The 13117-nt window shown below is 45.7% G+C and overlaps 1 protein-coding gene across 1 annotated transcript in view; it reads left to right on the top strand.

Annotated features, from left to right (window-relative positions):
* The first annotated feature begins 651 nt into the window (after positions 1 to 651).
* The window catches only part of LOC144732527 (arf-GAP with SH3 domain, ANK repeat and PH domain-containing protein 2-like), a 110836-nt gene continuing 98370 nt past the window's right edge, over positions 652 to 13117 (top strand). The window contains 1 exon segment of the mRNA XM_078613935.1: positions 652 to 1211. Within this exon segment, the coding sequence (XP_078470061.1) occupies positions 1086 to 1211 (126 nt within the window). The 5' untranslated portion in view covers positions 652 to 1085.

Genomic DNA, 13117 nt, shown 5'->3' on the forward strand with positions numbered 1-13117 from the left:
GAAATGTTTTCTCCTACAACATCAGAGTGCAGCGCCACATTAAATACGCACTACAATGACAATAATTTAAAGCGATTTGAAGCATGTTTATTTTTTTGGGGGGGGCAGGGCTTTGTGACGTTATATTTGAGAGGGGGGGTTCTGACTTTTTGTGACGCCATGTAACGAGTGGGGGGAGGGTCAAAAATCGTCCAAAATCGCGTGACGTCATTTATGGACGGCCCCTAAGTAAACAATGCAGTCGTGTTGACACACCAAAGAGGACGTGGTGGTTGTGGTGCTGGCAGAACCGGCCCTAGACCTTTGGGGGCCCTAAGCAAAATTTGGTTGGAGGCCCCTTTGATGTATGATTTTTTTCACCCACTCGCTAGCAGTGACTCTAGGGGGGCCCTCTGCTGGCCACGGGGCCCTTTGCAATTGCAAGGGTCGCTTAGTGGCTGGGCCGGCTCTGGGTGCTGGACACGAATTGGGTTCATTGCGACCGATTCCAACAATCTCCTCGTTCTGCCCCGCGGTCACATGGCGGCGACGTCGAGTCACTGTTGACAAACCCAAGGCAAAGCCATTCTTTCTACCGCCAAACCCCACTAATACCCAGCCTCAATCCACCCACACGGTGTCCCAGATCACCACAAATCCTCCCTCCTCCCCTCTCCCTCTCTCTCTCTCTCCACCTAACTACTCTCCGCCTCCTCCTCCTCCCACCACCATCGCTCACTCACTCAGCCATCACCGTCCTCACGAATCCTCCAAGCCACACGCTGCTCCCCCAGTGTGGCGCAAGAGACGGAGGAGGAGGATAAGAAGACAAGCCAGTAGGAGGAGGAGAAGAGGAGGAGGATAAGAGGAGAAGGAGGATAAGAAGAGGAGGAGGAGGAGTTCCCGACAGTGGCTGGAAACATCCGGGGGCCCCCCTCTTCTTGGCTGACTTGCCTGGGCTTTTGAGCAAGAAAGCCAACTTCGCAAAGGGGGATTAGTGAATAAATATTACTACTACTAACAATAGCATAACAAATACTTAACGTGGATCGCCAGGGAGCGTTAATTATTAATTTTTAAAACGCATTAGCGAAGAGGATCCAGCAATGCCGGACCACATAAGCGTCCCCGACTTCGTGAGCGAGACTCTGGAGGACTACAGCTCGCCCACCACCTCCACCTTCACCACCAAGATGAACATGTGCCGGTCGTCAGTCAATGCCGTGGAGGAGGTGAGTAGGGAGGACTTTAACACAGCGGTAGAGTTAGTGTGTTGTTGGTGTGTTGTTGGTGTGTTGCTGTGTGTGTGGTGTGTGGTGTTGTGTGTGTGGACACGTGTGTGTTGTGTGTGCTGTTGTGTGTTGTGTGTGTGGTGTTGTGTTGTTGTGTGTGTGGTGTTGTGTTGTTGGGTGTTGTGTGTGTGTGTGTGGTGTTGTGTGTTGTGTGTGTGGTGTTGTGTGTGTGGACACGTGTGTGTTGTGTGTGCTGTTGTGTGTTGTGTTGTGTGTGTAGTGTTGTGTGTTGTGTGTGTGGTGTTGTGTTGTTGGGTGTTGTGTGTGTGGTGTTGTGTTGTTGGGTGTTGTGTGTGTGGTGTTGTGTGTTGTGTGTGTGGTGTTGTGTTGTTGGGTGTTGTGTGTGTGGTGTTGTGTGTTGTGTATGGTGTGTGTGGTGTTGTGTGAACACGTGTGTTGTGTGTGTGAACACGTGTGTTGTGTGTGTGAACACGTGTGTTGTGTGTGGTGTTGTGTGTGTGAACACGTGTGTTGTGTGTGTGTGTGAACACGTGTGTGTTGTGTGTGTGTGTGAACACGTGTGTGTTGTGTGTGAACACGTGTGTTGTGTGTAAACACGTGTGTGTTGTGTTGTGTGTGAACACTTGTGTGTCATCAGCATGTTACTTCGCAGGTGGGCTTGGGGAAGGCGTCATCCAACAGTGGATAAACCGTGGCCGATATGCAGATATCGTATCGATTATACACATGCAGATATCGTATCGATTATACACATACGTGATGCTACGCCGTAGAAGTGGTGGTAGACTAACTGTACACATGATGCTATACATACAGTAGTGTAAGTGTTGGCATACGCAATTGATACACGATACATTTATACACAGTACAGTCTATACATTGACACACACACAGTACAGTCTATACATTTACACACACACAGTACAGTCTATACATTGACACACACACAGTGCAGTCTATACATTGACACACACACAGGGTACAGTCTATACATTAACACACACACATGGTACAGTCTGTACATTGACACACACACAGTACAGCCTATACATTGACACACACAGTACAGTCTATACAGTGACACATACACACAGTACAGTCTATACGTTGACACACACACACATGGTACAGTCTATACAATGACATACACAGTACAGTCTATATATTGACACACAGTACAGTCTATACATTGACACACACACAGTACAGTCTATACATTGACACACACAGTACAGTCTATACATTGACACACACAGTACAGTCTATACATTGACACACACACACACAGTACAGTCTATACATTGACACACAGTACAGTCTATACAGCGACACACACAGTACAGTCTATACATTGACACACACACGGTACAGTCTATACATTGACACATACACGGCTCACGACAGTGGCGACAAATGCTATGTTGCGGTTCTGGGTCTCCCCTGGGTCGGCTCAGCTTTAAACTTAGTACCTAGTGCAGTGTGTGAACATCAGCACTGGGGAGACAAAGGCGGCCCGGCGTAGTGTTGGCCAAGATATTTGTGTTTGATTTGCCCCCCAAGTGTTTGCGTGCAGAGCTCCCCCCCCCCCACGATTGTTATTATTTGGGACCAGAAGCTGCCCTTCTTGCCACATCTGTATTGTTTCTATTGTTATTTCTATTATTTCTATTATTTTTATTTATTTTTTCCTACGTGACTTTACCGAAAAAACCTAAGAGTATGAATCCGTATTGTTGTGTTACGAATTGACCCCAGCGTGCATTTTTAGGGCATCAACAAACACAACACTGTGGTCATACAACTCCTGTAGCAAGCCTTGTTTAATGTTTGAGAAGATGGGGGTGATGTAAAAGCCCTCTTGCAGCTCTGTTATAACGCGTGAAAGGGACACTAATGTAACATAGATGGCATCAATGAAGGCTGGCATGATTATCTACTTTCGTTCTCATTGTACTGAAAGTTTAATAGTAATTCGAGGTTTTGTCCACATTTCTCTGGTTTGTAAGTGATTTTTAGCCCGCCAGGACACTTTTTTCGCTGGGAACTGACGAATTCACGCCATTCTGTGTAGAATTATCGACATTATTAAGTGGAAGGAAGCCGTAGAAGAGTAAAAACGACTGGGATGGGCTGTGGTGGTCTGCACTGCAAGATACATACATTCTTGATCATTTGAAGGCTGTGTTATTCTAACTACTACATGATGAAAATGCTCACCCCAAGCTCTCATTACTTTAATAGTGCATTGTCTTTGAGCTGTCCGCCTTTTGGCGTCCTCTGGTCTAAGACCGTTTGAGACGAGGCTCAAAAGAAAGCTGTCTGGTGTGGACCAATCAGTTTCAAGGACAATGCATATATTATCAGAGTATGTTTCTTGTTTGCATTCTGACCACACGCATTGTGGTTAATGCAGACATGATTCCTTGTAAAAAAAAGGTTTCAGTTTTGTTGCCAGAAAAAGGGGAGAAACCTATTCATATATTTTGGTACTGGCAAAGGAGGTCCCATGATGTAGATACTAATAGCTAGTCATTCATGTGCCGATTTAAACGCGTTTATCAAGCAACATAAAAAACATAGTAATTCTGAGCAGGCCCCATGGTGCAAAATGCAGTCTCCAACTCTTATCCATTCTATCATGGGACTTTTCTTGTCACTATCAAAAATATAACAATCATGTCCGCGTTAACCCCACAAAACTTGCGGTGAACATGCAAACAAAAACATGCTCTGGTAATATATGCATTGTATTTGAAAAACTGATTGGTCCACACCAGAGACAGCTTTCTTTAGAGCCTAGTCTCAAACAGTGTTAGACCAGAGGACGCCATCATCCATTGTGTCTCTCTGGCCTTTCTATTTACGTCCTATGAGAAGTAGGGCCATTACCCAAAATTTCGCTTATTATATATTTTTCCTTTTAAGGCCTGTGCACCACTACCAACGCAGCATCACCAAATGATTTAGCTGCAACATTTGGGTCAAAATACAGGGGATGATCCATAATCATAGGCAGCCCCACTAGTTTCCCAATAACCCCATTTTCAACTCGGAGTCAAAGTGACTTTCTTGCTCATATGCGCATTGAGACGGTGCTTATCTCCTGTTGTGGAAATTCCACTTTCCTATGGCTTGACCGAGTCTATCCATGGGGCAACCAATGTTGACGTCCCCACAAAGTGGTACTCGTCTAAAGTGAGCCGGCAGAGATGATGGACCGGGTCAATCCTCAACCATGATTTGAACTCGTAACCTCATTCCCAGCCGATTGTTGTGCCACCGGGTGATCGAAGATTAGCAAAACGATGGTTCAATATCTTGCACAGTAGTGTTCAATGATATATAATCCGTATTTTCCAGATTATAAGACACCCTGGAAAGAAAGACCCACTCTGGACTAGCGGTATCCGGTGTCAATTCGATGATACCATTTTGGCGTCTCACACGCGCACTCCCCTACCAGATTATAAGACGGCACCTTCGGACGTTTGCTGCAAAACACGGAGAGAAAAGTCCGTCGTAATTAACAGACTACGGGAATATCGTCTATTGAGATTTGTCAAGATTTATGCGACGCGTGTAGAGGCTTTGAAACAAACATTTTTCTCGGTTAAGTCCCCACCCTCCCGCTGTTATTTTAGTGGGGTATCTGTAAACGGACCATCCTGTTTGTGGTCACACTTTTAGTCTGGGAAGCCAGTGTGCAAGCAGCAGATTAGCGATGTTTGAACGCTCAAAGCTTGCCGAGGAACAGCCACGGGGAGGTTGCAACTTGCATTCCTCCATGTTGAGTGTGTTATTGTTTACATGTTGTCTCTGTGCCTCTTACCTATCCTTTGCACTGAAGTCTCCTGCGACTGTGGTATATGTAGGGGAACGCCTCTTGCCCGCGATGATATGGGAGTGCGGGCAGTATCTGGAAGGATATGCATGATTTTACTCCAGCGATTAATAGGATGAATTTGCCACACGGCTACTCTTATCCGTAGAAAAAACCTGAGCATTAGGAAGCCACTTTGCTATGCATCAGGGGTAAAATCGCAGATAATAGGAAGAAAATTGGGCCGCGGATAATAGGAGTTTCCGTGGACCCTACATTTGCCATGGATAATAGGGCCGTGGTTCAGCGTAGTTATGAAATCTGTTTTGCTCCGACACGTATGTCTGTCTTTGAGTTGTGCGCCTTTTGGCGTCATCTGGTCCAACACCAATGGAGACTAGGCTCTAAGAAAAGCTGTCTCGGGTGTGGACCAATCAACTTCAAGGACAGTGCATATCATTATCATCATCAAAGTTGTTTCTTTTTGTTTGCATTTTGACTGCTTGTGTTGTGGTTATTGCAAACATGATACCTTGTATAAAGGTGTCAGTTTTTGTACCAGTTGAAAGGGTAAAAACCTATTACTACGTATGTATAGTTAGCATCCACATCCAGCCCTTTTTCAATCCACTGCGAGCGAGATGAAGGCTTTCCCCACAGCCTCACAGGCATTGCAGTTGTTTGACCACACTTTTTTAACCCTTGCTGGTTAGTTGAAGGGTCATGGCCAGGAATTGACCTCAGGTGGCCCGGGTTCGTAGCGCAGTGCGATAAAGCACTATAGCTTTAATTTATAAGATAGTTAATGCCTTCACACATGTGCACTACTTGTGCATCTTCATGGCTTGTTATAATATACCCCAGAATGTAAGTGATGTCTCTCAATCCGCAACAAATTTCACGCAAGACGTGATTGCGAGCTCGTGAGAGAAGCCAGCTAACATTTCAACATTGCCACATACAGAACAAACTAATTGCAGTAAAAACAAGATCCAGTACAATGTCGCATTCCCAACCATCATATATCCGCCATGACCAATTAACTGCCCACACCCAATGGACTTTGTGCACGGTGTAACTATAATTTGGAGCTTTCGTGACTGCAGGAATTACTCTTTGGTTCTTTCGGTAAAGTCACGTATAAAGATAAAATAATCAATTAAATTACCGAAAGAACCAAAGAGTAGGGTGTAACTATAGTTTTGTAGATATTCACATATCCGACCCTTTTCACATATCTGCCTATGCCTCACTCCCCAGCCAGTCGGAAATGCGACGTTCATACTGACTTTTACATTCAAATTCAAGTTTCATGCTCTTAGGTTTTTTCGGTAAAATAATTTTACTGGAGTAGTTACACCTGATAACGGAGGCTTGTGTTGCTTCCGAAACGTCGTTATTTAATTTAGTTATTTTCATTTAATATTATTTTATTATTATTATTATTATTATTATTTTTACCTACGTGACTTTACCGAAAAAACCTAAGAGTATGCATCCTTGCAGTCACGAAAGCTTCAAATCTCGAATTAATTTCAAGTTTGCTTGTCGGAGGAAGAAAAAAACCCTGGGAGGTGTTTTTGTGGACACCTCTTGGAAAGCCAGACCCGATGCATGCACACACAGCTCGCACACAGCCCACATTAGTCCTTGGCGTGACACCTTCACCACCACCACCACACAGGAGAGGGCATAATCACGATCATGGGAGCCACAGCAATTTATGTAACGCAGTCTCGGCTGCGTGAAAGGAAACTAGAGATGAATGGCGGCTTAAAAGAAACGTCAACTATTACGGTCGTTTGCATTTTGAAATGTCAACACGGTTAGCGTTTGCTTTGCACGCCAATGGGAGGCAAAGTGAAAGCTGGTGAGTGAAGGGATCATTGTGGAGTGGTTTGGGAGGTGGTTCCTGGGCTGTATGTCTGCGTCGGTTGAGTGTCTTAAATTATTGTGCTGAATGGGTGGTGGGGGAGGCATACGGAAAATGAGGATGGGGTGGAATGGATAATGCGGAGGTGGGGTTGGTAGTTGGGTGATGGGGTGGAGGAGAGGGCACTTGAATGGATTAGTGGGGGCTGTGTTGGGGTTCGCTGAAGTGGGAGGGTGATTGCATGCTCGGGAAGGTGGAGAAGCAGGGTGCCAGGTGTTCAGCTCAGGTATGGGCTAACGAGTGGAAGGAGTGGGGGAGGCACGTGGTGCTGCTCGAGATGTGGGCGTTGTGGAATGCCGCCGTGCCTGGTCCACAACAATTTGGCCACGGGTTCCCTGTGGGGTGATGGATACAAACATACAGTGCTTGCTGCCGGAGTGAACTGTCAGTCACGTTTCTAGCTTTTTGCTCTCGGTTTTGCACCATACTGTGTCCAAACACCACACTGCAGATCAAAACACCCCCCCCCCCCATTCTCTCGCACTGCTGCACTTAAGAATTGCATCCCTTCGTCTCTTTTAACAAGTTCTTGTGACGATAAAAAAAAATTCTGGTCATCAGAAAACATGACAACTGTCATGCTTATGAGTCTTCATTGTGTAAAGTGCAGCCTCCAACTCCACTCTCCATGGCCGTTCTTGTGTGCTCACAAAAAGGGTCATTGCCTGAAACGCTACCTTTCATATACTGTCATCTTCCTTTTAAGGCCAAGTGTTATTGATTAATGTATTTTATGTGCGTGTGTTATTTGTGCTCTTTGGTTCTTTCGGTAAAGTCACGTAGGTAGAAAAATAAAATAAAGCAAAAATAATGTATCGTAGAAATTTTCTACCTATGTGACTTTACCGAAAGAATCAAAGAGTATGGATTTCTGCAGTCACGAAAGCTTCAAATGAAGATTGTGTTATTTGTGCTTGTGATCAACTGCCAAAGCAGCAGCATCACCACCACCACCATATACTTTGCTCAACTCAAGAAAAAATAACTCATCACATTTCACCTTCAGCCGTGTTATTTGTTACTGCCACTTGGCGTATGTGGGCCTCTGAGCCTGTGCTCGGCAAACGTGATTTATGCAAGTGAGTGAATAACTTTTTGTGCTCTCAAAGTTTAATTGTGTTTACAATATACTCTACCTCTGTCAGGATACCGCTACCCTGTTTGTAATAAAAGTGTCTGTACACGACCTACTTCAGATGCTCTCCGCTGTGTAGACCAGAGGCCATATGAAGGGATTTCAGAGACAGCTCTGTGACATCCACTTCTGTGGGACTTGAAGGAGGGATTCTTCATCCCGTGACATAATTCCAAAAGCACAATCAGGATAGAATTGGGGTGGAAAATATTAAGTACGCGACTTCACCAAACTGCACTGACCAGCGTGGGGAAGTATGGCCAAATAATCCACCCCCTCCCATTTTTCAGCAGTTGAATGATAAAGGAACTGTACATGTGCTACATTTTGGCCATCAACAAATCCATAAAAATATTAATGTGCCTTCGGGGAAATGTAAAAAATAACGTTTGTTAATTGTGTTACGAGCATAACACTGTGACATTAATTGCGACATTGCTTCCTGAAATAACTTTTTTACGAAAACATTGAAATTTATCTTTCTGGGGGAAGTGGGGGTGGTTACCACATGTTTCCTTCCTGTAGCATGTCCATTATGTTGCAAGAAGAATCGCCGCCACGTACCTGATCGATTGAACATACAGTGTCGTTATCACATGACTGAGTGTCTCTGCGTTTCGGGGAAGTGCTTGCCTGGAACCTAATTCTCCACCGGCTTCGTGAGCATTCACTTCGCATGGCAGTTTCATCATTCGAGCCCTTGTTCACTCATTAAAAAGCAACACAATTGTTAACACTTTGTTTGGTTTAAAAAAAATAAAACACACGAATTACATTTTTGACGAAAGTTTTCAAAAGTGATTTCTTGCTCAATTCAGCAATTCACGTGGTGTCACTCATCTCCTGTTTACAGCTCTCCTAAGCCATTGGAGGAAATTCCACATTACCATGGCGGGGGGGGAGGAGGGTGAGTTTATGAATAGGACAACCACTGTTGACCTTCCAACATAAGTGGTGCTCTATTTGTATCGACCCCGGCGGGATGATGGGGTGAGTCAACCTGCAATCGGGATTTGAATTTGCGACGCTTCCAATCGCGAGCCGCTCGCTCTACCGCTGAGCCACCTAAACTAGTTGGTTAATTTTAATCAATCATTCACGGCCTTCGTCAAATTCCCCAGCTGGATGAAGGCTTCCCCCGTGCCATTTCAGCCATGTGGGGTCTGTTGGACTGTTGGACCATAACTTTAGCACGCTGTTCCTTGTGGGTTTATCAAAAGGGGGTTGGGGGGGGTAGGGGAGGAGACACCCAGGACCATTCCGATTTCACTCATCACTGATTTTAGCCGTGGCCGGGTATTCAGAATAAAAATGAGAATATGTATTATTCTGGATGAATCCGATGAGCTATTAGGCTCTTTTTTCACAGATGTCCAGTAGTTTCACAAATGTCGTTCAGTAGAATTGAACTCAGGTCGCTGGTTTTATATAGACCAGTGCGCTTAACCACTGCACCACCCCTCCTTCCTGCACGTTTAAGCCGACGTTGTTGATGATTTTCTCCACAGTGCCAGTGAAAGGGAGTGGGCGTATTCCTTTGTTTTGAGAGAGGGGAGAGTTAAGCCCGAAGGTTCACACGACCAAGTTGGGAAAGGCATGTAGGGCTTGAATACAACTCGGCTTGTTCTTTTGTCAATCCACTGCTGGATGAGAGCTTTACCCAGGCCATGCGGGTGCTGCGGGGTTCGCTGGTCAGTGTGGGTTTGCGAAGGTGGAGAACACAGATTCTTGAGCAATATTTGCACAACAGTGGATTTTGGTGCAGTGCCCACTTGCTGCCCCACAATGTAGCTATGTGATCGTCCTGTGTTACCTGTTACGTGTGGCGATGACCCATCCGAGCATTATCCAAGGCTAAACATTGCTTAGCCTGCCAAGCACTCATGAGATCGGGTGCATTCCGGATGATTTGTTCATTGGCGAATGAAACTGCAGCAACGCAAAGTTTATGTGTTGTCTCTTTCCCTTCCCGTGACGTATTTATATGAACGTCGTGTTTTTTCCGCATTATTTCCTCCTTTCTGGCGGCGACCTTCTGTGTTACAGTACTGTATTGTGTGACCCCGATGAGCGTGCAAGTGCTTGTGTGTGGCCCGATTGCCCGTGGCACTTCTTGCCTACATCCTTCCTCGCGCTCCTTCCGTCCCCGTAATCCAAGCGTACGTCCCCAGTGGCCACCGCGCCATTGTTGGCCGGTTTCTCCTTTCGTACGGCCAGGGGTGTCGGGGCGCGCGACTTCGAGGTCGGCGATGAGCCCGGCGGACGTGGCTACGGCTGGGAGCGACGTCGTGAACGCCGGCGAACGAGCGAAGCGCCCGGGCGTTGTTTCGGGCGACCTGTCTCCGTCGTTGAGCCGCAGTCGCATTGCGGGCTGTTGCCAGGCTTTGATGGCTGCCGTGCATATTGAGTGAGCGGGGGGGGGGCCCCGCTCACTCAATATGTGCTGGAATCCACCGCAGTCGGCGTGCAGCATGCGAGGCCCTGCCACCACACTACACGCGCCTGTCAACCCCCGGCAGCGGTGGCAGCACAGATCAGAATGACCCAATAGACAAGGCTGACAGCGAGAACAATAGACGGATTGACGACCGCACGGGATACCGTATTCTCCGGGTTATAAGAGAGCGTTGGCAAGTCAGATGCGCTCCGAAACCCCGTGTTTGTTTCCACAATGTCCATGAAGTTTTACAATTCTGGTCTTGCACAAAACCGCGCACAGCGACTGGATTAAAAGACGCACCCCTAATTTTGGTTCTAAAATGCAGGGAGAGGAGAAAAGTGCGTTATAATCCAGATAATATGGTAATTGCATAATTGATGACAATTATATGCATTTGCTCAGCCGATCTTATGTGCTACACATGTACGAATACAGCTTTTAGTCATTCTACTGCTGGATGAAGCCGTCCCCATATCACACAGCTCGTGGGTTTTATTTGTACCACACAGCACCACGTTGGTCAGTGCGGTTTAGTGAAGGCAGTGGAGCATTGATATAGGAGCACAGAAGTGCAGCACAACAATGGATTTGACTGCACTGCCATCTGCCGCTCGCCACCTAAGCCACGCAGCCTATAATGCCCTGTTACGCATGGTGGGCCCTGTCCCAGCTCAAAGCCGCTTTGCTTCCAAGATCTGACAAGCTTGGTTGCATTTCCGGGTGACTTGGTCATAGGCGTGCACTCTACAGTTCCGATAAATGTGATAATTTTAATTGAGTAATTTTGTTTTCATACATCATGCTGCCACTGAATGTCCATGCCCTGCGAAGCCTCTATTGCAACGTTTTTTTTCCCAGCCAGATTAAATTTGAGATCTGGGAAAACGTTAAATCAGGTAACTCTAACCTGTATTGACAGTAAGTTTTTCTTGTTGGTAATCTACCGGACACAATATCTGCCGTATCACGTGATGTGCGGAAGTGCCATTGCTCAATATTTTTTATATTATAATGGCACAATTTTATCGATGAATGTTAGAGGGGTTTTGTGGTTGTTTAATTGTGCTTCTGCACCGCTGAAAATGCAGCAGCAGCATCACCAAATCGTTTGTTTACCATATACAGTGGTGGAAATGTGCCAGTGTCCAATGGTAGGCCACACCAGCACTTCTCAGAATGGTTCCTATTCCTTTAACTGCGAAGTTTCCGCAGAGAGGGAAACAACGGCAGTGAACCTGGCAAACGGCACGAAAGGGTGTAATATTGGCACTTCTACATTTTGGTGACTGACAATATATGTAGTGATCTACAACTTTTGGATTATTCAATTTATATTTTGTCGGTTTGGTCATCATGAGACTCGAACCCTTACTCTAACCATAACCAAAGAAACAATTTGTAAATCACAAATGAGAATACCATTTTAGAAATGTAAAAATTGTATCGATATCATAGGAAAATATCCACGACGGGGTCATTATAAGGACGGTTGGCTACGCACGGTGTGAAAAAGTTTAACATACATAAGATGATTTCACTCTCCTCCTTTTTAATGTTGTAGTTCATGTAATTTCATTAGTTGTGAATTCTTGTAAAGGTGTATTTTAATGTTCACCGCAGCACAAGCACAGACATACATTTGCACATTGTTTACTAAGAAAGGAATGGTTTGTTGCACTGAATGCTTTTTTTACACAAAGCCTTGAGGATTAACAATGCAAATGCAGATCTAGTCATGTGGTGCCTCCCAGTGTAATGTACGGTTAAAACAAATAAACAAAAACATCCAATTGAGGTTTACATCAAAATAAATCTCCATTTCCCAAAATTGTGATGAAGCGATTGAACATGTGGTGGCTCGAGAATTTAGCCGATGTAAATTGAATCGGGCAGCCCGGTTGTTATTTTCATATTGACTTGAGAAACTGATTACGGTATATAGCTTTGTTCCAATACAGTGGCCTTTCTTTCACAGGAAAAGAGGGCCCAAGGTTGCTGGCTTAGTCTGCCACAAAGTCACTTTGCATGAAAAAGTATAATGTAACCTCGACTCGAAAGGCTGAGTGTGTGCTGCCCCTGCTACTTTCAGCACACAGCTGGGCTCGTACCAAAGTCCTCCTCGACAGATTATTCCGAGTGGATGATGGCTGCATACTGGACACGGCAGTTCTGGGCAGCTCTTTTGAGTTCCTCAATATTTGCCAATCTTAAGTGTGAGGCGTTCTCCTTGTTGTCGTGACTGGGCTTCGAGGCTGGCACGTTATATCAGATCCTCTCTCAATCCAACGTCCACTGAATTCCTGCTTAAAATATTCCCGAATTTGCGAGGGCATTGTGTGCCGGAGCCCCATCTTGCTGCAGGATGCTTGTTGCAAAGTGACTTTGTGATCACCCTGTACTGTGTGGGTTTTCGTGTTTGCGCTGCACAGCTGTGTAGCTCTGTCGTGTTTTCGTTTTTGCTCGGCTGCTTGTTGTCCGGCCTGATGTCCAACGTTTCGCTGCTGGTGCTGAAGCAGCTGCCAGCAAGTGGAGCGAAGCGCCGGGCGTTACGACGAGC

The sequence above is a fragment of the Lampetra planeri genome, chromosome 2 (genome assembly GCF_965212315.1).
Source record: "Lampetra planeri chromosome 2, kcLamPlan1.2.h2, whole genome shotgun sequence".
In the NCBI taxonomy this organism is placed as follows: Eukaryota; Metazoa; Chordata; class Hyperoartia; order Petromyzontiformes; family Petromyzontidae; genus Lampetra; species Lampetra planeri.